Source organism: Fusarium keratoplasticum, chromosome 5 (genome assembly GCF_025433545.1).
Source record: "Fusarium keratoplasticum isolate Fu6.1 chromosome 5, whole genome shotgun sequence".
NCBI lineage: Eukaryota > Fungi > Ascomycota > Sordariomycetes > Hypocreales > Nectriaceae > Fusarium > Fusarium keratoplasticum.
In genome coordinates this window covers 1,616,412-1,642,945 of record NC_070533.1, presented here as the reverse complement: position 1 = coordinate 1,642,945, position 26,534 = coordinate 1,616,412, and the positions used below count along the sequence as shown (strand labels likewise).

The 26,534-nt window shown below is 53.8% G+C and overlaps 8 protein-coding genes across 8 annotated transcripts; 4 read left to right on the top strand and 4 right to left on the bottom strand.

Moving 5' to 3' along the window:
- Positions 1-3,172: 3,172 nt before the first annotated feature.
- Positions 3,173-4,618, top strand: NCS57_00715700 (uncharacterized protein; the record flags this gene model as incomplete). The annotated part of the gene is made up of 2 exons (XM_053057019.1): positions 3,173-3,498; positions 3,634-4,618. The coding sequence occupies 2 exons, from the start codon at positions 3,173-3,175 to the stop codon at positions 4,616-4,618; spliced, it is 1,311 nt and encodes a 436-aa protein (XP_052913214.1).
- Positions 4,619-5,669: 1,051 nt separating this feature from the next.
- Positions 5,670-6,772, bottom strand: NCS57_00715600 (uncharacterized protein; the record flags this gene model as incomplete). Its single annotated transcript, XM_053057018.1, has 2 exons — positions 5,670-6,362; positions 6,713-6,772. The coding sequence occupies 2 exons, from the start codon at positions 6,770-6,772 to the stop codon at positions 5,670-5,672; spliced, it is 753 nt and encodes a 250-aa protein (XP_052913213.1).
- Positions 6,773-6,849: 77 nt separating this feature from the next.
- On the top strand, positions 6,850-7,348 carry NCS57_00715500 (uncharacterized protein; the record flags this gene model as incomplete). Its single annotated transcript, XM_053057017.1, has 2 exons — positions 6,850-7,067; positions 7,171-7,348. The coding sequence occupies 2 exons, from the start codon at positions 6,850-6,852 to the stop codon at positions 7,346-7,348; spliced, it is 396 nt and encodes a 131-aa protein (XP_052913212.1).
- A 725-nt stretch (positions 7,349-8,073) lies between these two features.
- Positions 8,074-8,577, bottom strand: NCS57_00715400 (Cytochrome c oxidase subunit 9, mitochondrial; the record flags this gene model as incomplete). Its single annotated transcript, XM_053057016.1, has 4 exons — positions 8,074-8,161; positions 8,221-8,251; positions 8,395-8,437; positions 8,554-8,577. The coding sequence occupies 4 exons, from the start codon at positions 8,575-8,577 to the stop codon at positions 8,074-8,076; spliced, it is 186 nt and encodes a 61-aa protein (XP_052913211.1).
- A 241-nt stretch (positions 8,578-8,818) lies between these two features.
- On the top strand, positions 8,819-10,047 carry NCS57_00715300 (uncharacterized protein; the record flags this gene model as incomplete). Its single annotated transcript, XM_053057015.1, has 3 exons — positions 8,819-8,936; positions 9,018-9,851; positions 9,908-10,047. The coding sequence occupies exons 1-3, from the start codon at positions 8,897-8,899 to the stop codon at positions 10,045-10,047; spliced, it is 1,014 nt and encodes a 337-aa protein (XP_052913210.1). The 5' UTR covers positions 8,819-8,896.
- Positions 10,048-10,544: 497 nt separating this feature from the next.
- Positions 10,545-11,664, bottom strand: NCS57_00715200 (uncharacterized protein; the record flags this gene model as incomplete). The annotated part of the gene is made up of 4 exons (XM_053057014.1): positions 10,545-10,994; positions 11,047-11,273; positions 11,325-11,499; positions 11,581-11,664. 4 exons carry the CDS (start codon positions 11,662-11,664, stop codon positions 10,545-10,547), a joined length of 936 nt encoding a protein of 311 aa, XP_052913209.1.
- Positions 11,665-17,200: 5,536 nt separating this feature from the next.
- NCS57_00715100 (uncharacterized protein) lies at positions 17,201-20,428 on the top strand (the record flags this gene model as incomplete). The annotated part of the gene is made up of 1 exon (XM_053057013.1): positions 17,201-20,428. The coding sequence occupies one exon, from the start codon at positions 17,201-17,203 to the stop codon at positions 20,426-20,428; it is 3,228 nt and encodes a 1,075-aa protein (XP_052913208.1).
- A 450-nt stretch (positions 20,429-20,878) lies between these two features.
- NCS57_00715000 (uncharacterized protein) lies at positions 20,879-25,690 on the bottom strand (the record flags this gene model as incomplete). Its single annotated transcript, XM_053057012.1, has 7 exons — positions 20,879-21,124; positions 21,181-21,256; positions 21,310-23,331; positions 23,386-23,483; positions 23,535-24,105; positions 24,165-24,882; positions 24,937-25,690. 7 exons carry the CDS (start codon positions 25,688-25,690, stop codon positions 20,879-20,881), a joined length of 4,485 nt encoding a protein of 1,494 aa, XP_052913207.1.
- Positions 25,691-26,534: the final 844 nt, after the last annotated feature.

Below are 26,534 nucleotides of genomic sequence, written 5' to 3'. Positions count from 1 at the left end.
GGGGCACGTTGGGTCGGGAAAGAAAGTGACAGGAGGGTTTTCTTTGTGTTTTTCTCGAATTCGCAAAAGATCTGACGCGGGCCAGCACGAGGTATTTCAGGGCAGCGTGTGGCAGATCTTCTGCGCCAGCTCCGTCACCATGCCTCTCCCGTCACACCTTTTCACTCTTACCCTCCATTGCAGGCCAAGGAAAACGTGAGAAATATCCCGTCTGATTCAAGGCAGGGTTATTTTTTCTCTCGAGGATAAGCAGGAGGCATTGATTGATGAGCAGGAGAGGGGTGGCGGGTATCTTGGGACGGGAGTCGACCGAGGCCAAGGCACTTGTACATCTGGCCAAAGCTGCCTCCTCCTGTCCACACTCCATGGGTACTATCGTTGTATGTTGGGTTCTCTCATAATGAAATCCTCCCCCCATTTACTACAAGCTGCACCAATCTAGTGGTCTAGATTCCAGAACTTCGCGGGGAAAATTGTGACATCACGGCCCGCCTTAAGCGCGGTCATGGAGGAGGGCCAAGACGACAACCACCAAAAAAGCACCATCTCATACGCCCGCCCCTCCTCCCCTTCTTCACCGTCTCGGCGCAGCACCGTAATAATCCAGCCTGCATCCGTCGTTACTCGTCTCTCTTCCTCCACCGCAATTCTCTCTCTTCCCCTCGGCGCAGTACTCCATCAGCTACAGGGATGGTACAGGGAACAGCGTCTTTATCAATGCTCCCCGGCCCCGCGCCAGCGCGCGAACGTTGATCGAGAACGACACGCCCCTCATCCATGATCCTAGTTACCGACTCAAACAGTTTGTCAAGAGGCCGCCGAGAGAGACCGGACGGGATCCAATTAGATGTAGAGCCTATCTTGCCGTGAATAAACGAGCAGACAGGCAGTACAGCAACTGCATATCTAGCCTGTCAATAGCTCAGCAAAGATGTGAGGAATGATGAAGATGACATGACGAGAGCTGACTTGAGCTCGGTTCGACTGAATTAGCAGCTTCGCAGATGGCAGTGAAGACCAGGCTGCCTCGATCGACGAACCCTGCCTCGAGGACCCTGCCCTGCTCAAGATCTGCCGCGATAAAGGGCAACGTGAGAATGGCTATCTATTCACCGCGTCTCACTCTCACATGCTTTTCAGGATCAAGATTGACGGCGTCTTACACGTCGTGCAGCCGTTTGCGCGCAATTCTGCTGTACAACGTCAGCCATTCCGATGCCGTGTCTGATTCCGGGCGTTTATCATTCAGGATCATTCAATATGCTGTTTGTTCTCGGCGTGCACTTCTGTAACACCGGTGGCTCTGGACGGCGACGTCTTGCAGTGACATCCAGCATGGATATTGGTCCCCTTTGCTGATGACCCAGCCGAATGTTCCCGGGCTAGGAGCACACAAGGGCCCCCGATGGTGGGGCCGCACGGCGCGGCTGATAGGGCTCGGAGCCCGGTCGGCGGGTCCCTGGGCGGAGCCCGTTTGACGTCACTGTGGGCTCCGGACCGAAGCTGGGCGCGCATGGCGGTGGAAAGGGTACAGAGATTTGCAGGCAGACGGAGAAAGTAACGAACCAATTCAAGATTCCCGTCGGTCGTGTCCAGTTGGTTGGGGGGCCAGCGGCAGCTGCATGCGTGGCTTGGCCGTTTCCACCGTCAATGGAGGGGAGGGCGTCTCGTCTCTGACGGTGACCGTATACTGTATGTAGTCGTCACTGGGTGCTTGACGGTGGATACTGTGCGATAGCAAATCCTTGCTTTCGTCTCCGCGGTTGGCGCACAGAGGGGCATCTGGCCCAGCGCGGAATGTCGTCTTGCAGTCCGTCCCTGTGGTTCGCGCCCAGCAAACCTGAGGTCCCTTGAGAAAGCCACGGCAGCAAGCCTCCTGCAAGCCCCCTTGTGCGAGGTCCCCTAGGTCCCCTGAAGGATTGCCCTGGGCTGTGCGTCCGAGACTGAGAGATGGCTGAAACAGTCGCACTGATTGGAGAGTTCGTCAGCTCGAGAGCCTCAGGGTCCACACCTAGTCTTTGAATATCGTTGCCCTTAGAAGACGGTACAGTACCGTTCCGTATCTCTCGAGATGCGATTCAAGGAACCCGAGAGTCAGCATGGGCGATGATCCCATCGGCAATCCCCTGTCTATGAGTACGTATCATGTCGCAAACTTCTGACCTGTGCCTTGTTGTCCTGCCGTGCGGCCTCAACTCGCTTCTCGCCCAGCTCTGCTCGCATCACAGTCAGGCAGGCTGCGCCATTTACACCCAGTAAGCCGTCGAAAACGGGCGTTTTCCAAACACCTGGGTTCCTGGCCATGACGTCCAGGGGGTACGTTTGTGAGGGTTGCTGATGAGGTTGGCTAGTGCGGCGACGGCGTTTGTGAAAATAATGGGCCGCCCGTGCCGCCGAGAGGGACAGGAGGTTTCGAGACAGCGAAGTAGCTGATACGAGAGTCGTTGGTGATGTAACGTGTGGATGGCGAGTACCCACTACTGGGGTATAACCATGTGGCAGGTACCTTAATCGCCCAGCCCGCAAACGACACCGTCATCACGGCTAGTGGGAGGAAGGAAGGAAGGAGAGGCTTCAACCATGGATTGACGCACGTACATTGGAACCGTCCATCCACTTCATGGAGCACTATCCACAATAACCCATCCCTTACCTCATACCCCGAGAGTTTTACTACAGTACAGTACATTCACAATCTTTTCAGTGGAACCCGAATTGTGGATAAGGGGAGAAAAATATGGCTCGCCACGGTTCCATCAATGACTCGGATTGGAGACGATGCCCAAAACCTTAGCGACCAAGGCATGTACGTATCCGCGGCCCATCACCGAGATGTCAACAGAACCGAGGCCAAGCAGGCAATCAAGATGACATGACGGATTTGCTATCCACATTATCTGTCCCTTCTTGATGTACCCTCAGGAGTCGCATCAGCAACTCTTGTGGTCGAAGCTAAATCTATAAAACCCCAGACTTCTCCCACCGTTCTTGACGGTAGAATCCATCATTCTCCATCTCATCCCCAGATTCCATATCCACCATCAGACACAATAGCTCGACCGACGAGTCATTGCTTGATCTCTCTCTGTTTACACATATAAACCACAATCTCTCTGCGTTCTTCTGAGCGCGTGCCTGAGCAGGACTTACCAACATCACCTTTACACCCAAAATGTCTTCACAACAGACTCAGTTCTTCCAGGAGTCCCTTGCGGCTCAAGAGGTTCTCTCTGCTAAGCAGGAGATCGACTCTCCTCTCGAGTCTCCCGATTCCATCCCCAGCTCTCCCGAGCTTGCCTCCTCCAGCTCTAGCGACAGCATCGCGAGCCTCGGAACTCCCGCCTCTCCCCTTTCCCCTCCTGTCGACAAGCCTGTGGCCGACTCCTTCGTGTTCGCCTTTGACATTGATGGCGTCCTCGTTCGCGGCGGACGGGCTATCCCTGAGGCTATCCAGGCCATGAAGGTCCTGAACGGCGAGAACGAGTACGGTATTCAAGTGTAAGTCGCCATTCCCTGCCCCTGCCGAAGCCACGATCCACCAACCCCGGATTTTTTCTGGGTCGGTGGTCCACATAAACAAGATCGTGACTTTTTTGCTAGGTGTTGAACTAGACACTAATGTACTCTTGACAGACCTCACATCTTCCTCACCAACGGTGGTGGCAAGACTGAAGAGGAGCGATGCGGCGACCTCTCCGGCCAGCTCAAGTGCGATATCAAGCCCGGCCAGTTCATCTGCGGCCACACCCCCATGCGGGAGATGGCTGAGAAGTACGGCACTGTCCTCGTCGTCGGTGGTGAGGGCGAGAAGTGCCGTCACGTTGCCGAGGGCTACGGCTTCAAGGACGTCGTCACCCCTGGCGACATCATCAAGCACAACTCTGCTACCACTCCCTTCCGCAAGCTCACCCCTGAGGAGCATGCCAACTCCCGTGAGCGTGACTTTGACGATGTTGTCATCGACGCCGTCTTTGTCTTTGCCGACTCCCGCGACTGGGCTGGCGATATCCAGATCATGCTTGATCTTGCCATGTCCAAGGGTGGCCGTCTCGGAACCCGCAGCGAGACCTTCGACGAGGGTCCCCCCTTCTACTTCTCCCACAACGACGTTGTCTGGTCCGCCGCCCACGAGCACGTCCGCCTCGGCATGGGCGCTCTCCGCCGCATGTTCGAGGTCACCTTCAAGGACCTCACTGGCGGCAACGGCCTCCTGCACACCCACGCCTTTGGCAAGCCCCAGGTTTCGACCTTTGAGTTTGCTTCCCGCCTGATGGGCCAGTGGCGAAACACCGAGCACGGCCTCGTTGCTCCTCCCGAGACTGTCTACTTTGTCGGTGATACCCCCGAGAGTGACATCCGCGGCACCAACGCTGTCAACGAGAAGGCCGACAACGACTGGTACAGCATCCTCGTCAAGACTGGTGTCTACGAGGAGGGTACCGAGCCTGCTTACAAGCCCCGTGTCACCGTCGACAACGTCCTTGACGCCGTGAACCACGGTATCAAGCGTGAGATGGAGAAGAAGAAGGCTATGGGCGCTTCTATCAAGTCCAACCTCCTGGCTGAGGCCACTGGCGCCACTGAGATCGCCGTGGACATGGACGGCATCACGATCTAAGCCGCTGCTTTTCCAGAGCGTATCTTCTTCAACATCTCTCCACAGTTTGGGACATCTTTACAGTTGCGTTTTTGGGGTTCGGAAATTTTCCTTTGTCACAGCCATGCGAAATGACGCTTTCTTTTTTCCATCTGCATTCACGACATTCTGCAGATGCATCAGCGACGCGCGCAAATTCACTATCAAGTCTTTGCAAGGACTTTTTGAACAGAAGAAGCATAGACACATCGTCCGAGATAGATTGCTATGTTTTTCTCGATTGAGAGGCTTTTCCTTTTGGGCCTTTTTAGCTAGCTTCTCATGATGCACCACCCACCCTCTTATACCCTGATGAGCATCACATCAATCAGATAGAATACAGCAAAAAAGATAGAACAAAAAAGCAGAAGCTTCTTACTTCAACTACCGGTTCATGATTGTGAATGTTTTCAAGTCTTCTTGTCTCATGTAGTTTCCTCTAATGTTGCCCTCAAACACACCCAGTTCCAGAGCAAAGTCAAGAAGTTGAACAGGATCTACTGACGATCAAGTCAGCAGCGTATGAATGCACCCGTACGACCCAATTACCCCTTTCTCATTCTCATTACTTGTCATATTATCTGAAAAGCCCGCACAGCTCATTACACTGTCCCAAAAGTCCCTCACCTGGAAACGCCAATACTTGCCCTGTCAACTCAATCATTTACTCATACTGGCCTCTTGACACTGTCCTCATAATACCGCATTTATCCCTGACCCAATCCATGCAGACCAAAATCCACAATTGTGCTTCAAAAGGTAGTACAAGCTGGCGTCCGGGGATGTGAAGCTGTATGCAAGGCCAAGGATATACCTGCAACTTCGAGAGGTGATGGGTTCTCCCTCCTCATGCTCCCCAGTTGACCACCCCGTCTCCACTACAAGAGTCCTTATCTGTACAGGCTGCCTCGACATTATCCACCTGGTAACTTCGGCGTCTTACCTAGTACAGCATGAACCCCTACGTCAACCCTGGAGGAGGAGCAGGCAGGCTGTGGCAGCTTACTCGTATGTCATTGCACATTGTATAGATTCACTCCCCGTCACCCTCAGCCGTCTCTGCGCCCTGGCTTGCGCTCACATCACCGCCCTCTTCTTTGAATGTGAATCCTCCCCACTGCGAAGTGGCCGCCCAGCCAGCCGCCTCGACGACACCTTGCCTCTGGCCCCTCTGCTCCAGGGCCTCCTCGGCGCTGATGCCAAGTGTAAAGCCGCGGACGTTCTCGCGATCGACCCGTAGCCAGCCCTTCCAGCTCGCAGTGACGTCTCCGGCGCCATGTCCTCCCACGACCACGGTACCCCACCACTCGCGCCCGGCGCTGGCCTGCGCTGTGTCGCCGTATAGCAGGACACCCTCGGCTTCGGCTACTAGAGCTCGCAGTTGTTCCTGGGTGCCTCGAGCCGGCCGTTGTACGTAAACATGTCGTGTGTGAGACGGGGAGCCGGTGAGGCGAGTAGCATCAAAGCGACCCTCAAGATCGATGACAAGGACGGCGTGGAAGTGAGGAGGGCCGATTAGGGTGGATATCAGCTTGTAGAGGAGCGGCAGATGGCGGCCAGAGATACTGATACCGGCAGCTTTTGTGGCTTGAAAGTGTCGGGCGGCGATTTCGTCGAGCGGTTGTATATGTGTGAGTTTTTGGACATGAGATTGAGGTTGAGGCCGAGGCCGAGTGCCTGGTAATGTTGGATTCAAGGCAAGTGCTGAACGCAGGCCGTGGAGTATCTAGCAGGTATTTTAGCATCTTGTATTCATGGTGCGAGAGAAAATGTTGGAAGTAAAAGTATCAGCGCAAATGTATGTCGGCCATCAGTCTTATGTGTACTCGAACTGGATGTGATGAAGCAAGCTCTGGAGACAACTCGTGTACATGCGTGGCTCCAGGATGTTGTCCTGGCTAGTATAGGTTGAATGAGAGAAATGATATATGCATGAAATGAACAAAAGAAATCATGTTTGAGCGTGATGCTGGATGAATGATTGTGAAGCACGTTGATGATATGTTGGGGTTGGACGTGGATATCCAAAAAGGGCAAAGAGCTCAGGCCCGCCAACCTTCAAGTTCTTCAACTCACCTCTTCCAGACTCGCCTCTTCAACCTCACCCAACAGCCGCGCCCCGGTTACTGCCTCCATCTTAAGAGAGGCCAAAGATACCTCGTAAGAGAGGCCGATCGTCTGATTATAAACTGCCGGCTAGAGCTCGTCTCAAGATGGGCTACCCGTGCCAAGTCTTCCACGCCTCTGAGCTTCCCGAGCGTGTCCAGACAGACCTCAAGGGCCGCAAGCGCAAGCTGGAGAGCGGCGTGCGCAACGTCGACCTCACTGGATGCGAGCTCCTCGAGATGCTGCAGTACAAGTGCGAGATCAAGGAGCCCGTCAAGTGGGATAGCCCTGTGCAGTGCTATGCCGTCGATCGACTATTCCGGAAGTGAGTCTTTTGCCCCGCTGCTGCTGACTGGCTTCACGCGCTGTGGTGTCGAGCTTGTGCTTTTGAGTGATACCGGGTTTCTCTAACTTGTTGATTGCGGCAGATGCAAGGATAGAAAGGGCACGTTCATGGTTGAGACGACAGCTTGGGAGGGGAGAGATTATCCAGAGGCCGGCAGCGCCGGCCAGAAAAATGACGACAAGAAGGATGGCAAGGACAAGACGCCTCCGCAACATTACCAATGGTCGTCGAGTTGGCATTCGCCCGACTCAGCTCGGTAGTGAATTTCGTCTACGGGTATTTATTATCATTCAACTCATCAGCCAGTGTTTTCATTGGCGAGTCTGGTGGTATGTCGCGCGAATCGGCAGTCTCATGGGGTCTTTGCAACCTTCAAGACGATACGATACAGCTATAGTTCCCGACACATTTGCAATCGAGCAGAGGGAGAGAAGGGCTTTATCTACGGGTAAGTCTTGGTATTATGCGAGTTTCCACATCAACCGCAAGTATTGAGTCATGGGCAACCCGCTGGATGACGCATTGCCGAAACGACCTGGTCATCCTCCAACATCACCACTCTATGGACGAGCTCCTGGTACATAGGGGAAGCTATGGATTGACCGCCGCTCGGCTAGGCAGGCTTTTGGCTACTCAAAGATTGGATCGCCGGACAGTTTTGGTTGAGCCGAGGATGGAGGGACCTTACATGGCCTGAGGTTCGTCAAGATGCATGAGAGCATGCTCAGTCTACGCAGTGTAACAAATATCTCCCCTCACACGTTAATGGCAGATTAAATAAATCAAAGCACATGTCGACTCGGTTGCCCTTGCCTATAACTACAGATTGTCCGGCGACCGTTTCAGATGAAGCCTTGGTATTCTGCTGCTGCTCTCTACCCAGCTACACGACAAACGAAAAACGTTGACGAGCCTGTTGTTTCCTCCTCGGTCTAAGTGCACACCATACTCGCTGCCCCCTTCAGATGCCCTAGTTCGCTTTTCTCTAGTTGTCCTTCTGAGCGGCCCGCTCCTCCTCGCGCTTGATGTAGAAGTTGTCGCGGGCGTTGGTTCGGGGCACGTGGAAGCCATACCTGCGTCGTCGTGGTCAGTCCCGTCCGTGTCAATCGTCCGTCGTTCGTGGTGTTCTTACCAGAAGAAGTTGGCCATGACGAAGCCAGTGCCTGTGACGATGCTAGTCAGCCCAGTTGCCCCCCACCAACCACATCACGCGAATTGTCAGCGCCCTCCGATTGTTCCTCCTCTTTCCCAAAAACAATTCGCAATTGATCCAATTCGACCGAGGTGCGGGGGTAATTCGACGTACCGAGGGCGATGCTGAGGTCCAGGACGAGGTTTCGTCGGAGCATCTATGACAGAGTCAGTCCACGAAAAGCTCTACCAACCGGGGGGGTCGATTCGGCTCCTCTGGCCCGGGTAGCGCCGCGGCGCGCGATACCCAGCCATTGGGTCGGGGAAAACGTACACCGGTGATGGGTCGGACGGCCATTGTGACTGAGATGGATTTGCGAAGCTGTTCGGGCGGCGGAGGGGAGAGTTTGGGGCGGATTGGCGGGAGTTTCGATGTGGTCGAGAGGTTGCAAGTTGATTCCGAGGATGGGCTGATGTTAATCGCGCTAAGCACCCGAGTCACGTGAACCTACCAAAGCAAGCACCCGGGAATGCCTCTTCGTTTGTCTTCGGCTGAACCCCGGCCAATGGCGTTTGCGGAAAAGAATCTCGCCCATCAAACGCCGCTCGACTCGACAAAACCCGTGAGAGCGACCAAGGGACTTGTTGGTTTGCAGATATCGACAGCTTCTGCGACCATGAGTCTCCGACTAGCCACCCGGCGGCTGGCGGTTTCAGGTACGGATCTTACTGATCTTGCCCTCAATGGGGTGAATTGGCCTTGATAATCCAGCTAACCACAAGCTTCAATCTATATAGCCAGGTCCGCGAACCCTGTATCAAGCACACCTACCCCCCTCTGGTCAGTCGGCGTCGGACCTTTGGTGCAGCGACGACACAAATGGGCCGCCAACATCTTCAAGGGATGGGGTAAGCCCAAGAACAAGGACGCCGCTTCCTCCTCCACCGCGGACCCCGTGACCTCGCAGCTCGACGACCCCAAGAGCCGTGAGCAGTTCCTCGAGAAGAGCATGTACAGCGGTGTCGAGGACAACATCTTCCAAGACGAGATTGAGGCTCCCTCCAAGGGCCGCCCCGAGGCTGCCCCGGGAGGCGCCGAGGTCGAGCAAAAGACGAAGGAGAACATGGCCTTGATCGTGGACCCTGACCCGAGGAGCCGTATCCGCTGGCAGCGCAAGAAGGTGATCAAGATGGTGCAGAACAACGGCCGGTTGTCCAAGGAGGAGCGAATTAGGATGAACGAGCGGGAACTCCTGCACAAGAGCGAGTTCATGGCCACCAGCGTCAAGAAGCTCACCATGCTGGCCCGCCAGATCGCCGGCAAGCCCATCGACGAGGCAATCCTGCAGATGAAGTGGTCCAAGAAGAAGTTTGCGGCCGAGGTCCGGTACTACCTCGAGGAGGCTCGCGACCTGGCCATTGCCCAGCGCGGCATGGGACTCGGCAAGGTCAACGGCGAGACCCTTGCCAAGCCGTGCAAGATTCAGACGCAGAAGGGCAAGTGGCTCGAGGTTGAGGACCCCACGAGCATCTACATTGCTCAGTCGTGGGTTGGCCGGGGTCCGTGGCGAGGAAAGCGAATTGACTACAAGGGTCGAGGACGAATGGGAATTATCAGACACCCGAGCACAAGTACGTTTCCCAATTCCGAAAATACCATCTCAAATTTATGCTGACTGACTCTCTAGGCTTCACGGTTTTGCTCAAGGAGGAGAAGACGAGGATACGACAACATGAGGAGCGCACTGCCAAGGAGCAGCGCAAGGGGCCCTGGGTACATCTGCCATCACGACCAGTATACGGACAAAGGCCATACTATGCTTGGTAGACAGACTACGCTCAGTAGCTGGATGCTGAAGAGATCCATGGAAAACCAAGGTCTCGGCTGCCGAGCCCTTCATGCGATCTCTCATAAAAACGTGTAAGATACGATAGATATGTACAATGAATGGGATGTACACTTGTTGATATCAAACTGCATCCGAGCGGGTTCAAGTGGCTCAAAGTTTAAACATTTGGATAGCATTTTTCTTCAATTCCCGCTCCCAAAGATAAAGTGATGGTATCCGATCCTTGAACAACCCGGTTCAACGCCATTTAATTTGAAGAAGATAGTCAGGAGGCAAGTATCCCCTGAGAAAACTTGCCAAACAAGAATTTTATACGGTTGCGCTGATCAGACTAAGGTTGTAGTCTCACGATCAGGACTCGTTGGTTCCCGTATCATGACCAGCTCCTTGCTGGGTATCAAAAACAACGCATCAAAGTGTCATGAGTGCTAAGTGGTTTCCGTGATTCCAGTCCAAATTGCTGAACCTCCTATTCTCACACCATGGTTCGCGGCTTTTGTCGAGGAAGCATGTCCTCGTAGCGGTGGGACATCATCTCAAGGTCATAGCCATTCTTCTCAACGATGGATCCTTGATCGGCCGAGTTGTAGTTGGCACCGCCGGCAGGCATTGGGTGGGAGATTGCCGTGTTTCCACGTGGCAGGTTGTTTCGCTGGTTTCGTCGTCGCCAGAGGAAGCACAACGCGATACCGAGGAGTACAAGGACGCCAGCAGTAACTCCAACCCCAATACCAATTTGCGCCGACTTGGACAATCCACCAGATCCAGACGACTCTTCATCCTTGTCGTCTTCATCGGAAGAATCAGAAGTAGCACCAGCACCGGCAGCTCCCTCGGTTGTCGAGGCCTTGTCGGTAGCTGAGGCGGAGGCGGAAGTGGAAGCGGAAGCGGAAGCAGAGTCTGTGGCAGAAGCAGCCTCAGTAGTCTATCAACCATATTAGTTTGATCCTGTTGTCATAGCAAACTCGGCTCCTTACGGTAGACTCGGCTTCAGCGGAAGTCGAAGCAGGGGCAGACTCAGCGGCAGAAGAGGTCGTCTCTTCAGGTACGGCTGATGAGGTTGGCGCGGCCGAGGATGAAGCAGTCTCAGTAGTGGTAGCAGCTGCTTCACTAGTCGAAGCAGCAGCCTCAGATGTTGTCGCTGGAGCGGAAGAGGCTTCACTGCTAGCACCGGTAGCCGCAGGGAGGTTGACTAGCGGTAGGCCTTGGACATGTCAGTTGTTGCTAGGCAATAGCTGATAATACATGAGCTTACCCGCACAGAATCCACTGGCCAAGTTGCCAGTAATGTCGGTGTCTTGGACACCACATGGTCTGGCGCACTCAGCCATGCCTTTGGCAAATTCAGTGGATGCGCAAATGCATGTCGCCGTGTTATCTGGGCAGTTATAAGCAGCATTTGGTTCTTGCAGAGTGTTAACACAATTCGTCTGCGCCAAAGGATTAGTATGCGTGATTTGGTCGGGTCAAGAGGCTGGTCGTGTATAACCAGTAGCGCTTTGAGAACTCACAATACAGGCTGTAGAATCCTGAGCGTTAACGCCGAGTGTCTGAAGGGCGCCCAGCGCCACTAGGGTTGAAAGAGAAAAGCGCATCTCGACGATATGTAATGAGGGCTATATCTCATTACTTGGGAATGTCGCGAGCGAACAATGTCGGAAGGACCGCAACCAAAGCCGGACACTGAAGCGGTGGATAGGTCCGGGTCGAGATGTCGTTAACGAAGGTGGTGATGGGTACTACAACCACGATGAAGCGGTAATGTCGACTCCAAGTAGAAGAGGAAAGTGGCGGTAGAGGTCGCAGCCAGATCCCAGTAGGTTCGCGGAGGTGCGTCGGAAGCAAGGTCCTTGAAGTAGAAGGGGATAACGAGAGCTCGACAGTGTAACAAGGGGACGTGGTCCAACGTGGCACCCGATGCAGCAATGGAGGATCAGATGCAGGATGCCGAGGTTGAATACGAAGCTGAGGTTGCAGCTGGTGTGAAGGAATACGGCTGCAGTGGTGTAATCGGCCAAGCACACGAGAAAGTCAAAAAAGAAGTCGAAGGAAGCGAAGGAAAGACGAGGAAAGCTGCGAAAGAATAGGTCGGTAAAGAGTCGAATGGAATGAATGACTGGAAGGTGAGAAAAGGCGAAGTGATGTGGGACACTTGAAGGAGTGAAAGAGCCCCGAATGAAGACGCGATCGTGAAAAGAGTAGACGAAGGCGGAAGCAGAAGAAGACCGTTCGATTGTTGTAGAACGGAAGAAGAGAAGGTGGGCTCCAACGGGAACTTGTCTTGGGAGTGACGACAACGGGCAAGGGAGGGGGGGAAGAAAGAGAGATGAGATGAAGTGCCCGAGGAATGGAATGGGGAAAAAACGAGCTAGAGTCCCGGAAAGCAAAGAACGGGGGGTCAGGCGGGTGTAGCAGGTAAATTACACTGAGGGAAACAAGAATGCAAGCGTCGTCGTCGTGGGGTGGGAGCTAGAGGGTTGAAGAATGAACGAAGGAAGGGCCAGGACCTCGTCGTCCAGACAAGGGCGACCCAGCTGAATGGATGTGGATGTGGATGATGGGCGATGCATCGATGGATGGATGGATGCCCAGCTTGTTCAAGTCCCGCTCCAGGGGAGAGAAACATCCATTTGCATTGCACATTTGATCGCTCAAGCGCCTGCACACGAGGCCCAGCCCATCCCCGTCCATGAAAGGTGTTTTGTGAATGCGCCTTGTGGCTCCCCTCCCTCCCCTGGCCTACATCCATGGACAACGGCTGGCCTGCTGCAACCGTCAGAGAACAGACCCCGACGTCACGAAAGCAGCCGGCGCCGTTGACATCCATCGACACGAGGAAAAGGGGGCCAACCAGCGCCCACCATCACGACAGAAAACTTCCATTCAGAGCTGCACGACGCTGCTAGCGGCGGGGTTCAATGGGACAGTTCCCCTGGCGGCGGCCGCTAAGCCAGGCACAGGGACAATAGCGAAAAAGGTCGGGTTTACCGTCCAACGCCATCTCCCGGAGCAGGTGGTCTCATTTGTTTCATCTGACTCCCGATGGATGGGAGCGGATGTTTCTCAGATCTTTCTTTTGTGCTTCGCCGCATGCAACGACAATGCCTCCTAGGAGACGGCGATAAGTTTTAGTCTTGTACAATTAACTCGAACAGCGCACTATGAACCCACTCATGGTCTCTCTTGCATTGGCTATGATGCTTGCTCCTCTAGCGGCGCGTGTGAGACGAACGGATCGGATCCAGGGCAATGCCCTCTCTGACAGCAGCAGCAGCAAGCAGAGAGCGCCGTGCTGCACAGGCGAAACGCTCCAGCAAGACGCCATTTATGCAATCCATGCAGGCCCAGTCTGACTGGTATTATTACGATGGGCATGCCACTCCCTGGCTAGCCCCAGAGTGGTAATATCAACCCCAGCGTAGCCGCCCAGGATCTATCGCCTTGGCTTGGAGCCAGTGGTCCTCTGCACTGCCGCGCTCATCAAACGCTCGTCTGGAGAAGCACTGTGAGGAGACCTGGAATATGGCGCATACTGACAGTGTGCAGCAGCCTGTCCAGACCCGGCAGAGCTGGGGGTGTCGTGTCGTGTCGGGCAGAGAGGCAGCCCTTGGCAACAGCCGCACTCCTTTGTCGCCGCGCGGTGGAGCGTCAAATCTCAATGCAGCTCCCACCCACTCTCCTTCATTCAGCTCTCTGACGGACGTCGTCTGACGGATCGCATACAGCCGCAGAAGCTCACAGGGGAGACCAGACAAAGGACGGCCATGGCGACGCAGGCGGTCAGGCCAAATCACGTCTCAGAGAGACAAGACGCCGCGCTGCGTGTGTCATGTCTGCAGCGGCCAGGGGTCAGATGTTCTAATTTTTCTTTGTGCCTTCTCTCCTTGCGCCGTCCAAACCACCACTGCGCCATGTGAATGGTCCTGTCGACTGTGGGACAATGGCTTGCATGTGGAGGGATCCGGATCGGCATCAGGGATCCATCACCCGTTGTCGCCCGGACTCGCCACGGCTATTGTTGAAGCTCGTTACGAGTCTTTGGCGATGTGACCATGCCAAACCTAGGCCGAGACTTGGGTGAGACGAGGAGCGTTGTTGAAGCTATAGAGAATAGCTGTGCGAACTGCTGGGCTGAGCAAAGACGATTCCCTTCTGCATTTTCGTTTCATCTTTGCAGAACTCACGCCCAAGCCAGCCGCTGAACTGTCCTGCCTTAGCGTGAAACAATAGCATGATAGTGGAGGGATAGGATGCAGTTCCCGGCGCCTGTTGGCCTCCCCCCTGGCCTTCGCGCTCAGCCTGGCCGTTGAGCGGCTTCAAGCTTTGCGGCTTGATCGATAATAAGAGGCCTCGTGAGGCCGCGGCTAGACGAACCTTTTGGCCTGGTGGGCCTCAACCTGGTGATGTTTGTTTCCACGATGCAGTAATTCGTGGTCGTGGAAAATGGCCAACTCAAAGTCGTCTGCTGCTGGGAGATCTGCTCTCTTGGCGGCTGCTTCCGGCTTGAAACGACGTGGAGCCTTGGCACCGTCGGTCAGGGTCAGCATCAGCATCAGCAGTTGTCAGCCCGCACCGCTCCATAATCCTTTCGTTTTTTTAATAGAAGTGCGTGACGAATATCCGTATATCGCATCTAGAAGCGGTCAGCGAACGGGAGATGACGATCCAAACCTTTTACAGGGCTACCTCGTGCCGTTCATCGATCGTGAATACGGCCGTCCGTGCTCCCAATGGCATTCTGAGGGGAACATCGGGCGACGCCATACAACCCATCACCGGATGCTAAAGCATACGACACAGATGCTTTGTTAGAACAAAGAACCTCCAGGTCGAATAGTGTAGCCGAGACTGTAGAGATACGAAGCTGCCAAGCTTTCGTCATTCTCTTTTCACTCATAGGCGCCTTTTACGGAAGGCTGGGTTACAGCAAGGGAATGTCGAACACGAGGTGCCAACCCGAGGTCCCCATCACGATGCGATGATGCACATGGAAGTCTGCTTTGTCCTTCACGGGTTATCGGGAAGAGGTAGGATTGATCTGTTATCAATCGTGGTCAGCTATTGCGAATAAGATGTGGAAAGCCTAGGTACCTAGTTGTTGATAAATCTAGGCTACGGGTCTCGGCGTGCCTGCCCAGCCGAAGCTTGTGAGTTGCAAAGAGCGAGCTATGCAGAGCTATTGTCATTTCTTGAGCTAGTAGATCTATCTGTTCAGATAAACCGGCCAAGAACATGTCTAATAGATCGTCCAGGTCAAGAGCCAAATTATTCTAAGAAAACTTCCATATGTCGTTGCTTTGAGTTGCACAGCTACGGTAGCCACCAATCGGGCCTTCGGGATTTGAGTGACCCGAGTTAAGTAGTGACCTCCAGTTATCACCAGCGGTCGTACCATCAAAGGTAGAGTTGACAGCCCATCCAGTCGGACCTCGTTCTGCTCGTATACAACGTCGTCAGTATGGCAGGCTGCGACACATTTCTGAGCGGGAGAGGGAGAGAATCTAGAATTTCCATGGACCCTGAGTAGCCGTTTGCTATTCGACACCTTGACGACGAAATGACCTCATTGTAGTCGCGCCTCTTCCGATAACGCTTCTCACTGGACGCCTCACAGACGCCCACCTGCAGTCCAAGACGATGCGACGCCGTGAGAGTGGCTGTCGACAACCCTAGCTTGCGTCCCCAGATCTCTCCAGCCTCCCGCCCGTATCTGCGGGGGTTGGTGACTGAGGCCCGATCTTCAAGCTGAGACGGCTGATCACCTCGGCAAGATCAGTGAAGGAGCCATCCATGTGTTATTGCTTTTATCTGGCTTGTGTGTCCAGCGCCTACACTTGCCAGACAGTTGGCTGCCCCTCATGAGCTGATACGCGGATGGGCGGGATCAACCACCCAGGCATCTTGGCATTGGTGATGTACGGTCTGGATGCTGAGCAATGCGGGATCCAATCGGGTGGACTTCCCCCATGCCCCAAGGCTGCTTCTTCAGAGCCAGCAGTCCTTGATAGCAGAGCCAGAAACAAGGTCGTCAGATGTTTTGTTGCGTGCTCCTCCTGGCGCTCGACGGAGATTCTCATGGCCGGGACCCCGAGTCGCCCGTGCACTGGGAATAACGGCGCGGAATTAACGGCGGGCAGGGTTGCCGGAGGAAGCAGTCAATCAGAGCGAGCCTGAAAGGAGTCCAGGACGCTCGACGGGGCGAGTCTGAGTCGAATCGGGGTCTAGACCCTTGGGCGACCCGCGTCTTCTGGGATAAGATCGGCTTCCAGCCAACGGGCCCTCGTGCAAATGTACCGGTACTACAACGTCACAGACCGGGGAGCCGGAGCTGTTAAGAGATGAGCAGAGACATTGTAGTTTTCGGGCCAGACAAGAGTAAGACCTAAGGCTCTAGGTATTTTATCAAGACCTATCAGATGGGGGCGGTGTCATGGACGCAGAAATGGCCAAGTTGTCACAAAAAATGCCATTAACCTGAGATTACAGCAATCCTCTGTAACCACCTCCAAACCAGCCAATATTGATGCAAAAGTACCACAACATTGGGCTTTTGAAGTGGTCGCTCGGCATTACATCATATGACCCTCGCTTCCCGTCTTTCTGGGAAGGAGCATCCCTGTCCTTGTCCCCAGTGGAAAGTGCTGAATTACTGGGAGTGACTTTTTTTTCCACCTCCACGCGCGCACGCACACACTGGCTCTCAGGTTCACGCAGTTGCCTGCTGATCAATCTTGGTGCATGTCCTCTTTCCCAACCTCAAACCTTCCATTCCCATCGAGTCAAGGGAGTAGGTAGGCCACCGCCAGAGAAGGAGCCCCCAAGCCTTTCATTTCAGCCTCTCATTCTATACCCCACCTTTTTTTTTACACCTTCGACTTCCTTCAGACCCTGAGATCGGAGTCGCTTTTCTTTCCGCGATAACCTCGACACGTCACGTTTCTCGACCGCATTATCTGCCAGCTCTACCTAGGTCTCGCGACTCGCGCCCGCAAACCAACTCCATCTTTTCTGCGCGCCTATTCCCTAGCTGACATTCCATGTGTTGCTATTGAGGCACCGTCGATACGCAATCAGAGGCCTTGAGCATCGTGTGATGCGCTCTGCCCCCCCAGCCTTGCGCTCGCGACAAACATGGCCAACCCGATAGGCGAAGATAACTGGCTCGCCTACCTCGAAGAAATCGTTCGCAACGCCTCAGACCTCGAGCAGCGAGTCAATGTCGTCGAACTGTACAAGCGCGCCGTCGGCGCTGAGCCAGGCAGCCTGCGCATCTGGCTAGCCTACTGCAACTATTTCTGGTCGCTGTGGGAGGAGGCGCAGGCCCCTTCAGGAGCCGGCTGGTCCGACGAGGAGCGCCTTCTCGGTCGCGAGCTTTTCTCCTTCGGAGCTGCTCTTGATCTGTGGCAGCAAGGATATGAGGCCATCCGATACCGGCTCGGTGACAGCCACCTACTCTGGGACCGCTGGATATCACTCGAGATGGAGCTTCTTGCTAAGACGAGAACCCCCGAGGGCATCAAGCGCATCACCCATCTGTATCGCGACCGTCTGCTCACCCCGCACCTCACATGGGACGAGACCTCCCAGAATTTCTCGACCTTTTTGTCCGAGTACAACCGTTCCGCTTGGGAGGATTCCATGAAGGACATTACGACCAATGCCCAGGAGACGAAGCGCTTGATCTCTGCACGCGATCCTTTCGAGAGCAAGCTGAAGCGCGCGGTGGATGCTGGCGATGTAGATGCTCAGAAGGAGGCGTTGACGACTTATCTTGACTGGGAAATGATCCAAAGCAAGCGCAGCAACGACAACCCCGAGATTGGCATTGACCTCTGCCGTGGACTCTACGCCCGTGCGTTGACCAGTGTTCTCGCCACAGACCAGAGTACCTGGCACGAGTACATCGTGTTCCTTTCGTCTTCAAACTCTGATCTTCAATCCCCTGGAAACCTCCTCGATGTCCTCCGCAGGGCTGTTCAGCATTGCCCCTGGTCGGGTCCTCTTTGGAACCGCTACATTCTATGCGCTGAGGAAGCAAGATTGCCGTTTGGTGAGGTTGAGTCCATCAAACATGCCGCTACGAGCGAGGATCAGCTACTCAAGGATGGCATGGAGGGCATGATTGAAATGTATGTGGCCTGGTGCGGCTTTCTGAAGCGGACTGCGATGGATGCTACCGCTACGGACGAGTCCGTTGACGTTGCCGATGTCGGTCTCGGCGCTGCTCTCGAGGATGTTTCGGTTGTTGGCCAGCGACTCTACGGCAAGGACTTTCAAGGCGATCCCAAATTTCGACTCGAACGCATCTATATCCAGTATCTTACAGAGAAGAAGGGTGCCGTGGACGAGGCCAGAGCACAGTGGAACAAACTTGCAGCCTTGCAGATTCATGCCGATAATCACGACTTTTGGTTCAGGTATTATATGTGGGAGATGCTGATCTTCTCTTCCTCTGGTGCTCAGGACAATCGGAGTCCCACCCCCTCCTCCGCCGGTGCCAGCTTCCGGATACCCACTTTAGCAACCGCAGTTCTGGCTCGGGCTGTCGCTCGACGAACGATTGACTGGCCTGAAAAGGTCTTGGAGGTTTACATGCAACATTGCAACGACTACGAACAACCTCTTTCCTTGCGGAAAGCGGCCGATCGGGTGCACAAGACTGGAAAGGAGGTGAAGAGGCGGCGCGAACGCGAAGAGCAGGAGAAGACAGCTGCCTACGCTGCATACTACAACGCCCCGGCAGCAGAAGAGGAGACTCAGGAGGCTAAATCGCCAGGCGGTTCTAAGCGAAAGCGGGAGGCCGATGCGGATGCCGCAGAGGAGCCTGAGAGTGCCAACAAAAGACAAAAGAGTGATGCCGACAGAACCCAGCCTGAACCGGATGCGACTACACAGCAATTACAGGTGCCCAAGAGAGACAGGGAGAATTCGACCATTATTGTAACCAACCTCCCTGGCGACGTCACTCAAACCAAGGTCCGACAGTACTTCAAGGAATATGGACACATCAACAATATCACCGCTCTCGTGCGTGAGGAGAAGGCCAACTCCTCCACAGCCCTCATCGAGTTCAGCTCGCCCGAAGAGGCACAATCTGCATTGCTTCGAGATGGAAAATACTTTGGCCAGTCACAACTCACGGTTAGGTCTGGACACGATCTGACTGTTTACGTTGCCAACTTTCCTCCTGTTGCCGATGAGGCGTACATCCGCAACCTGTTCAAGGATTGTGGAGAAATACTGAGCATTCGATGGCCAAGCCTCAAGGTCAACTCCCATCGTCGGTTCTGCTACATCTCGTTCCGGGATCAAGAGGCATCTGCAAACGCCGTCCAAAAGGAGGGCAAGGTGCTCGAGGGGCGTTACAAGCTCCTTGCCAAGTATTCCGACCCCAATCACAAGAAGGCTCGCGAAGGCGCCCTCTCAGAAGGCCGAGAAGTCCACATTAGCAATCTGGACAGAACCGCGAGCGAAGCAGACCTCAAGGGGGTCTTTTCCAAGTACGGCAAAGTTATGAGAGTCAAGGTTCCGCAGACCCTATTAGGTAAAAACAAGGGGTTCGCCTTTATCGACTTTGAGACAAAAGACGAGGCAGAGAAGGCCGTGGCCGAGATGAACAATACCAAGTTCCGAAGCCAGATTCTTGAGGTTTCACTTTCCAAGGAGTCAAAGGTGAAGCCAGCAGCCAAGACCATCGTCGCTGAAAACGCCAGAAGCTCGCCAGCACCTTCATCTCGCGATGCAGAGGGAGACGATGCCATGGAAGACGCAGGAAGCGATGCTCAAGTTAAGCCAACTGCTGCTGACATCTCGGCCCGGACGGTTGCTCTGATGGGTCTTCCTGATACCGTCAACGATGCGAGGATCCGGGCTCTTGTCGAACCCTTAGGGGCCATCGTCAAGCTGATCGTCCTGCCCGCCAACGGAGGTGCCAAGATCGAGTTTGTCGATGTTGCCACCGCTGGCAAGGCAAGCCTCCAACTCAATAGCATGGTGTTTGAGGGTCGTCCACTTCGAACTGGCACCGTGGAGGAGCTCCGTCAAGCCAAGGCAGAGCGCGTTCAAGACCGCATCGTGTATGGAAGTGGTAACAAGGATCAAAAGCCCAAGACCACAACGTCTACAGGTTTCATGCCACCGCCAGCTACCTTGCGGCGACCTGTGCTAGGCAAGCCTGGCCCACGCCGTGGCCTTGGCTTCAAGCCCTCAGCCCCCAAGGCGGCCCAGAACGGGGCGGGGACCAACGGGGAATCTGTGGCGGGTGCCAAGAAGAGCAATGCGGATTTCAAGGCCATGTTCCTAGCAAGCGGCAAGGAAGAAAAGGAGACAGAGAAGAAGGAAACCGAGAACAAGTCCTGAGCAGTATGGTGGAAACTGCTTTCGACACCACATCATGTAGCATATTGTATTGTACTACGATGAGATGAGATATCCAGGAGATTCGGGGAAGACAAAGGAATGGGGGAGGACTGTACACTGTACAGCTGTTGAATGCAAGTACTGGCGCTCAACCTAGCTCTAGGGCCAAGAGAAGGCCTTCTAATCACATCGTTGCGTTATTGCTTCGTCGCCATCCATTTGCGAGCCTAGACATGAAGCCCATTTGAGGCTACACCAGGTAGATTGGTTGATATGCGCACCGCTTTTATCTAGTATTATACTTTCAAAAACGTCTAATGCATTGTATCTATTTTAGCAAGCCTTTCCTTTCCTTTCCCTTGAAAACCTGTGATATCCTCTATGTCTGACCCCGTGCATGCAACAAACAAGTGGTCAAATCCATCAAAATGCCTACCTAGCCACTCAAACTCACGCCTTGACTGCCAACCCAGTTGCAGCCGATCTATCCTGCCCGAAATCCTGCGTGAAGATTCTCTGCCAAACATCGAGCCACTTCTCCTGCTGGGCAGTGGGCAGCTTGCCCGGCTGCTTGAAAGACCGAGTCAGAACCTCGCGCAGGCGAGTTCGGAGAACTTTGATAACGAGCATCGTCTTCCAGTCTGGGACGACAAAGCGACCTCGGTTTCCGTCCAAGACAATTACTCCAGAATACATCTAGTAGAGGCATTAGTACTAGATCAAGGGCATCAACTGAAAGAGGGGGTCTTTACATCGCATCGTACATCGCCGCACAAGAGGGCGATTGCGAAGGGTTCCACGGCAGTGGCCTCGTGGGCGTGATACACCCTGTGATTCGATGTCAGTTCATCACTCAAGGAGATGCATAGTTGAAGGCTTACGTCTTGGACTGCATAATGTGATAGTAGGACAACCATCTAAGATCAAGGCGGCCTCGGTTGACAGACGACGGGTGGAGGCTAATGGATTGGTTCGTACCAATGTTCCTCAACCCCTTAGACCCCGGTGCTTCTCTCACGAGAATCTTAGGGTAGAAGCTCCATGCAATAACAGAGGCCGAGACCACGTCATTGTCGCTGTTGAGGTTGACTCTGCGTGGGATCTCGAAAAAGTGCTGATGTCGCCGTCCACGGCCACCAGAGAATCTAGCCCGTGAAAGCGTTCGCCTCTCTTCCTCCGTGAGAGAGAGGAACCCAGAGTCTGCAAGAGATGTGAGAAGCTGTCCTTTGAGATCTTCTATATTGGCCAGAGTCTGCTGGCTCAAAAAGTTCTTTCGACAGAATTGAAACTCCTTTCCACCGCCACCGGCAGACTGACACACTCGCTTCCACGCTAGATATGCGTTGTAAATGGTGAGAAGATCCGAGTCTCCTCTTCTGAAAGCCATGCGTGCGTTGTCTGCCTGTGTTCTCTGGCCAAACGGTGCAGAGAAGGGTGACTTGGAGGAGAGTATAGCAGCAACGGTGATGGCCATATCCAGACACTTGAAGATGACTCCGAGTAGAATAAGTTTTCCCAAGAAAACATCCAAAGGTAGCCTGGCTAGTTGATGTCCAAGCGGTGTCAGTTCTTCGGCTTGCGTCAAAGCACGAACGTCCACGAGAGCGTCAATGGCGCGGCGTATGTTTTTGGCAGATGGAGGATCCAAGGCATCACCTAGGGTCTCCTCAATTCCTCCTATCTTGCAGATCTTGACTCGAATCGCCAAGTCTTGCAAGGAGAGGCGAAGCATTTCAGGGGTTTGCTGATCGCTCATCAAGTTGTCATGGCGATACTTGGTAAACATGTGGAAGCAAAGTCCCTCTTGCACTCGGCCGGCTCGTCCACGTCTTTGCTTGGCATTGGCCCGCGAGATGAATGTATCGATAAGGCGAGACAGTTGCCGTCTCTCATCGAATCGCATCTCACGATGTTTGCCAGTGTCTATCACGCAGGTGACATCGGGAATGGTGATACCCGTCTCGGCAATGTTGGTGGCAAGAACAATCTTGCGTATGCCGGGAGGTGGGATCAAGAATGCCGATTCTTGATCCTCTGTAGCAATGCTGGAGTGGAGAGGATAGACGAGCCAGTCTTTGGCGAACCGTGGATCTCCAAGAAGCATATCATTGAGCGTACGGATCTCTGCAATACCTGGCAAGAATACCAAGATAGCCTTGCTATAGTTTTGGAGATCATCGTCGACTGCAATGTGGGCTATCAACTGAACGATCAAGTCAAACTCGATGCGATACTCGTCGAGTTGGGCCAGGCTCGATCGTGTCCTCGACGAATATCCTGTCAAGCTCTTCGAGACATCACTCTTTGGGTTTTCCCCTTCGCTCTCAACCAGATCGTCGTCGATATCGACCATCTTATCCGGTTGAGAGTCTGCTGGCGTATATCCAGTAAGTTCGACAGCATCCTCGAGATAGCGGACCTGGACTGGAAACGTTCGTCCAGGAACGTTAAGAACAGGCGCTCCGTCTAGGTACGCCGAGAAACGCTCAGCATCGACCGTGGCTGACATCAGGACAACCTTCAAGTCCTTCCGGCGCTTGAGAAGCTTTTTCAAAACAATCAGGAGGAAGTCACTGTCGATAGATCGCTCGTGAACTTCATCAAGCACCAGGTGCGTTACCTCTTGGAGGTCATTTGAGCCTTCGAGCATTCGCATCACAATACCAGTGGTCGCATACACCAGTCTCGTTTCTTTCGAGGCTTTGGCCTCCAGTCGAATCGAGTAGCCAACCAGTGACCGGTTAGTGCCAAGGTCATTTCTGTTTTCACCAAGCTCTTCGCTCACTCGGCGAGCAAGGGAGATTGCAGAAATACGTCGAGGCTCTGTGCAGTACACCTTACAGGGCTTTCCCTGCGACAGCTGATGCTCCAACAAGAAAGATGGGACCTGAGTACTCTTTCCGCTACATGATGGTTAGTCCATGCCAGTTAAGAGCCATGAGGGAAGGGTATCATACCATCCAGTCTCGCCGCAAACAATCACGACCTGGTTTCCATCGACAGCATCCAGCACTTGCTGTCTGAAGTGCCACATGGGAAGCTGCATTCGGGATTGCTATTCGCCCGTCAGTTTCTGCTAGAATTAGAAGCTCGCCACCTTACTCACCAGCATCATTTGGAATTTGCGGGTACTGGACTTGTCAGCCCAGATTCTTTGGTAGTACTCTCCGTTAGTAGCGTTCTGTCTTGAACGATCTTGTCCAGCATCATCACCAGAGTCGTTGAAGGTTTTGCTACCCCTGCCCCTGAATGCTCCTTGGATTATAACGCCGTCTTCAAGCTCTTGATCGTGTCGTTGGCGAACCAATGCTCTCAAGTCTTTTACCACGACTCTGTCTTGCTCATCGATTTGAGCTTTCCTGGCTTCAGCAAGCTCAGTCCAGAAATCTTTCCACACATGTGGGAGCCTAAGGCCGACTTTCTCTTCTTTGGGGTTCCCACTGAAAGTATAGAACAGGGCTGCCGTGGAGATGTAAGCCTCAGACTGTTTCGAGTCCGGTGTAGCAATGCCGGTCATGGTGAAGGTGAAGTGAAAGGGATCAGCAATGATCTCAACGTCGGACGAGGTAGCCGGGAACGGCAATTCTTGTGCTTTCGTCCAGAAAATATCCAACGAGTGACGGTTCGCAAAAGACGCATCCGATACAATTGTGTACGAGACTTTCGCCGCCGCATCTCTGTGTTTCCCAGTTAGCAAAGTATTCGCCTTCAAATTAAAAATCTTGCGAGGTTTTACCTTGAGCGACAGGTCTCCTCCAAAGTCCTCCTGGGACTGACTCCTGTCCACTTTCCAAAGTCACGGATCACGATCTTGGATCCGTCGGCTGAATTTACAACCGTGCGGCTCTCTCCAGTGCTGGCGTCGACTTCGTTCTGGGGTAAGGAGGCAAATAATCCTCCTATGTCGTCGTCGTCATCTTCGTTCGCCTCAGCCAGGATCTCAGCAGCAATCCGGTTCGCCTCGTCGTTGATTTCGTCCTCATCCGTCTTTTCTGGTGCTGGTTCTTCCGGTGTTGAAGCATCTTCAGTCTGTGTTTCAGCCTGTGCCTCGGCCTCCTTCTTTGCGGCTGCCAGCTGTTTCTCCAAGTTGATTTTCTGAACTTTCCACAATTGCTCAGCTTCGTACTTGTCAAACAGCACATCAGACTCAATCTTTCTGATTTTTGCTTCAAGCTTTGCGACAGCAAGCTCTTCGTCAACGTCGGCAGCTTGCGATTTGTCCAACCGATGGTAGCCACGCTCGAACTCCAGAAGCTTGGCTTTAGTCTCCAGATACTTCGGAACAAGCTCGTCAGGTTCGATATCACTATCGCAAGTAACAACCATTTTCCTGGCCGCTGAGGAGGCCTTAGCCGGTCGACCTTTACCGGCAGTTTTACCCTTGCGGCCGTTCTTTGACTCAAAATGGCGAGGAGTGCTTGATCGAGTAGGAACTGGGCTTTCCTGAGGAGTATCTATGCCAGATTCAGTCAGAATATGGCAGGTGGTTCAGGGGCCGAGAAACAAACCAGTAGTACTTCTAGGGATGGGCTTCGACTTGGGCTCGTACGAGGGCAACTCGTCAAGGGGGCATTCCCGAGCCAGCCAATCCAGAGCTTCCTCAAGGCCCCAGATCGAGTCTCTGTTTGTGGGTGATACATTTGGCGAGATGTCCAGTATGTAACGTATCACGGCCGCAACACGCTCAGTGGGAAATTCGGCGGCGGAGAGCGTTTGCTGCAACGTCCACAGTCGAGTGATCATGTCTTCCTCAGGAGGCATCTTTCCAGCGCCGCCATTCTCGGACGAGGTTAGGCTCGAGGATGAAAAGCGACTTTCAGCCTGAATCAAGTCGAGTATGTGATCCATTAGCTCCTGGGGCAGCCACTTGAAGCTATTCACCGAGTCCGCTTGGCCACGGAGGAGGCGACGGTCCGTATCCAGTCGAGATCTCTGGCGCTGAGCATCCCTCTTTGTTTTGCTAGCATGTTTTTCAACAAGAAGCTGGAGCTCGGATTCCTCCAATTGCCTCTCAAACTCTTCAGGGCTCAGCGGCTTTTCCTGAGTAGCAGCGCTGGCAGTCGCGTCACCAGGAGTCGCAGTCGACGATGGTGGGGCATCTTTCTGCGTCGATGGAGGGGCACCTGGGCCCTTGGCAGCAGCGCTCGCGGGCTTCGAATCAGGCTCGGAGAGTTCAGGCCTGGGCTTGGAAGCGATAGAGGTGGTCGCGAAGCCACGGGCAGGGTTAGCGGCGGGCTTCTTCTTCTTCTTTGCGCCAGCCATGATGGGTGGTGCCCAAGGAGAAGAGGAAGAGTGGCGAGCGGGAGGTCCCAGTCAAGGGAAAATTAGGACGGATGCTCTAGTGCGAATATCTTATGACAGGTTGCAGGGGAAATGTAGGGACGATCAGTGTCGAAGGGGTCTTTTGCCTTGCGGCGTGCAGGATCAAAGATCTGGGGTTTCAAGTTTAGATCAGGCTGAAGAAAGGGTGCGAGAGTAAGGTCGGTTGGTGGAGAGGATGTGACGCAAGGGCTTTTGATCGGTGGACCTTGAGGTGCTGCTCAGGTGCTGCTCAAGCGCTCAAAACAAGGTGTAGGAGGAAAAGATATTAGAACAACAGTGTGAGCTTAAAGTTTGGCAAACGGTTCTCATCGGTTTGATCTCCAGAGTCCAATGCACAGCTGCAGCAAGACCGTTTCTTGTGCCAGTGTGTGAGTAAACTGCTCGGGTTGGAGACGGGAGCTGAGTGGGTTCAAGTCTACGATAGCCCGGCCCAAAGCATAGACTCTGCTGCCACACGGTTCGAGGAATAAATCAGACGCCAAAGGGGAAAACAAAACAGACAACCCTCTAATACTGCTGTTTTAATATAGGTAGTGATTTGTATATAAAGCCACAGTGATCATATTTATCAACAAGATACATCTACAGAGCTCTTTTATTTCCTACATTATCATCATTGTTCTTCCATCCTTAAAGCTACCCTTGAGCGAGGATGAGTTCACCCCTGTGCCCTCTCTGATGTATCGAATGGCGGGGAGCTGACAGCGACTGGCCCGGGCCTGCCTCGTCAGACGCGGGCACCCTCAGGGCTCCGAACCCCACTACAACCAAGCAACCCTCGAGC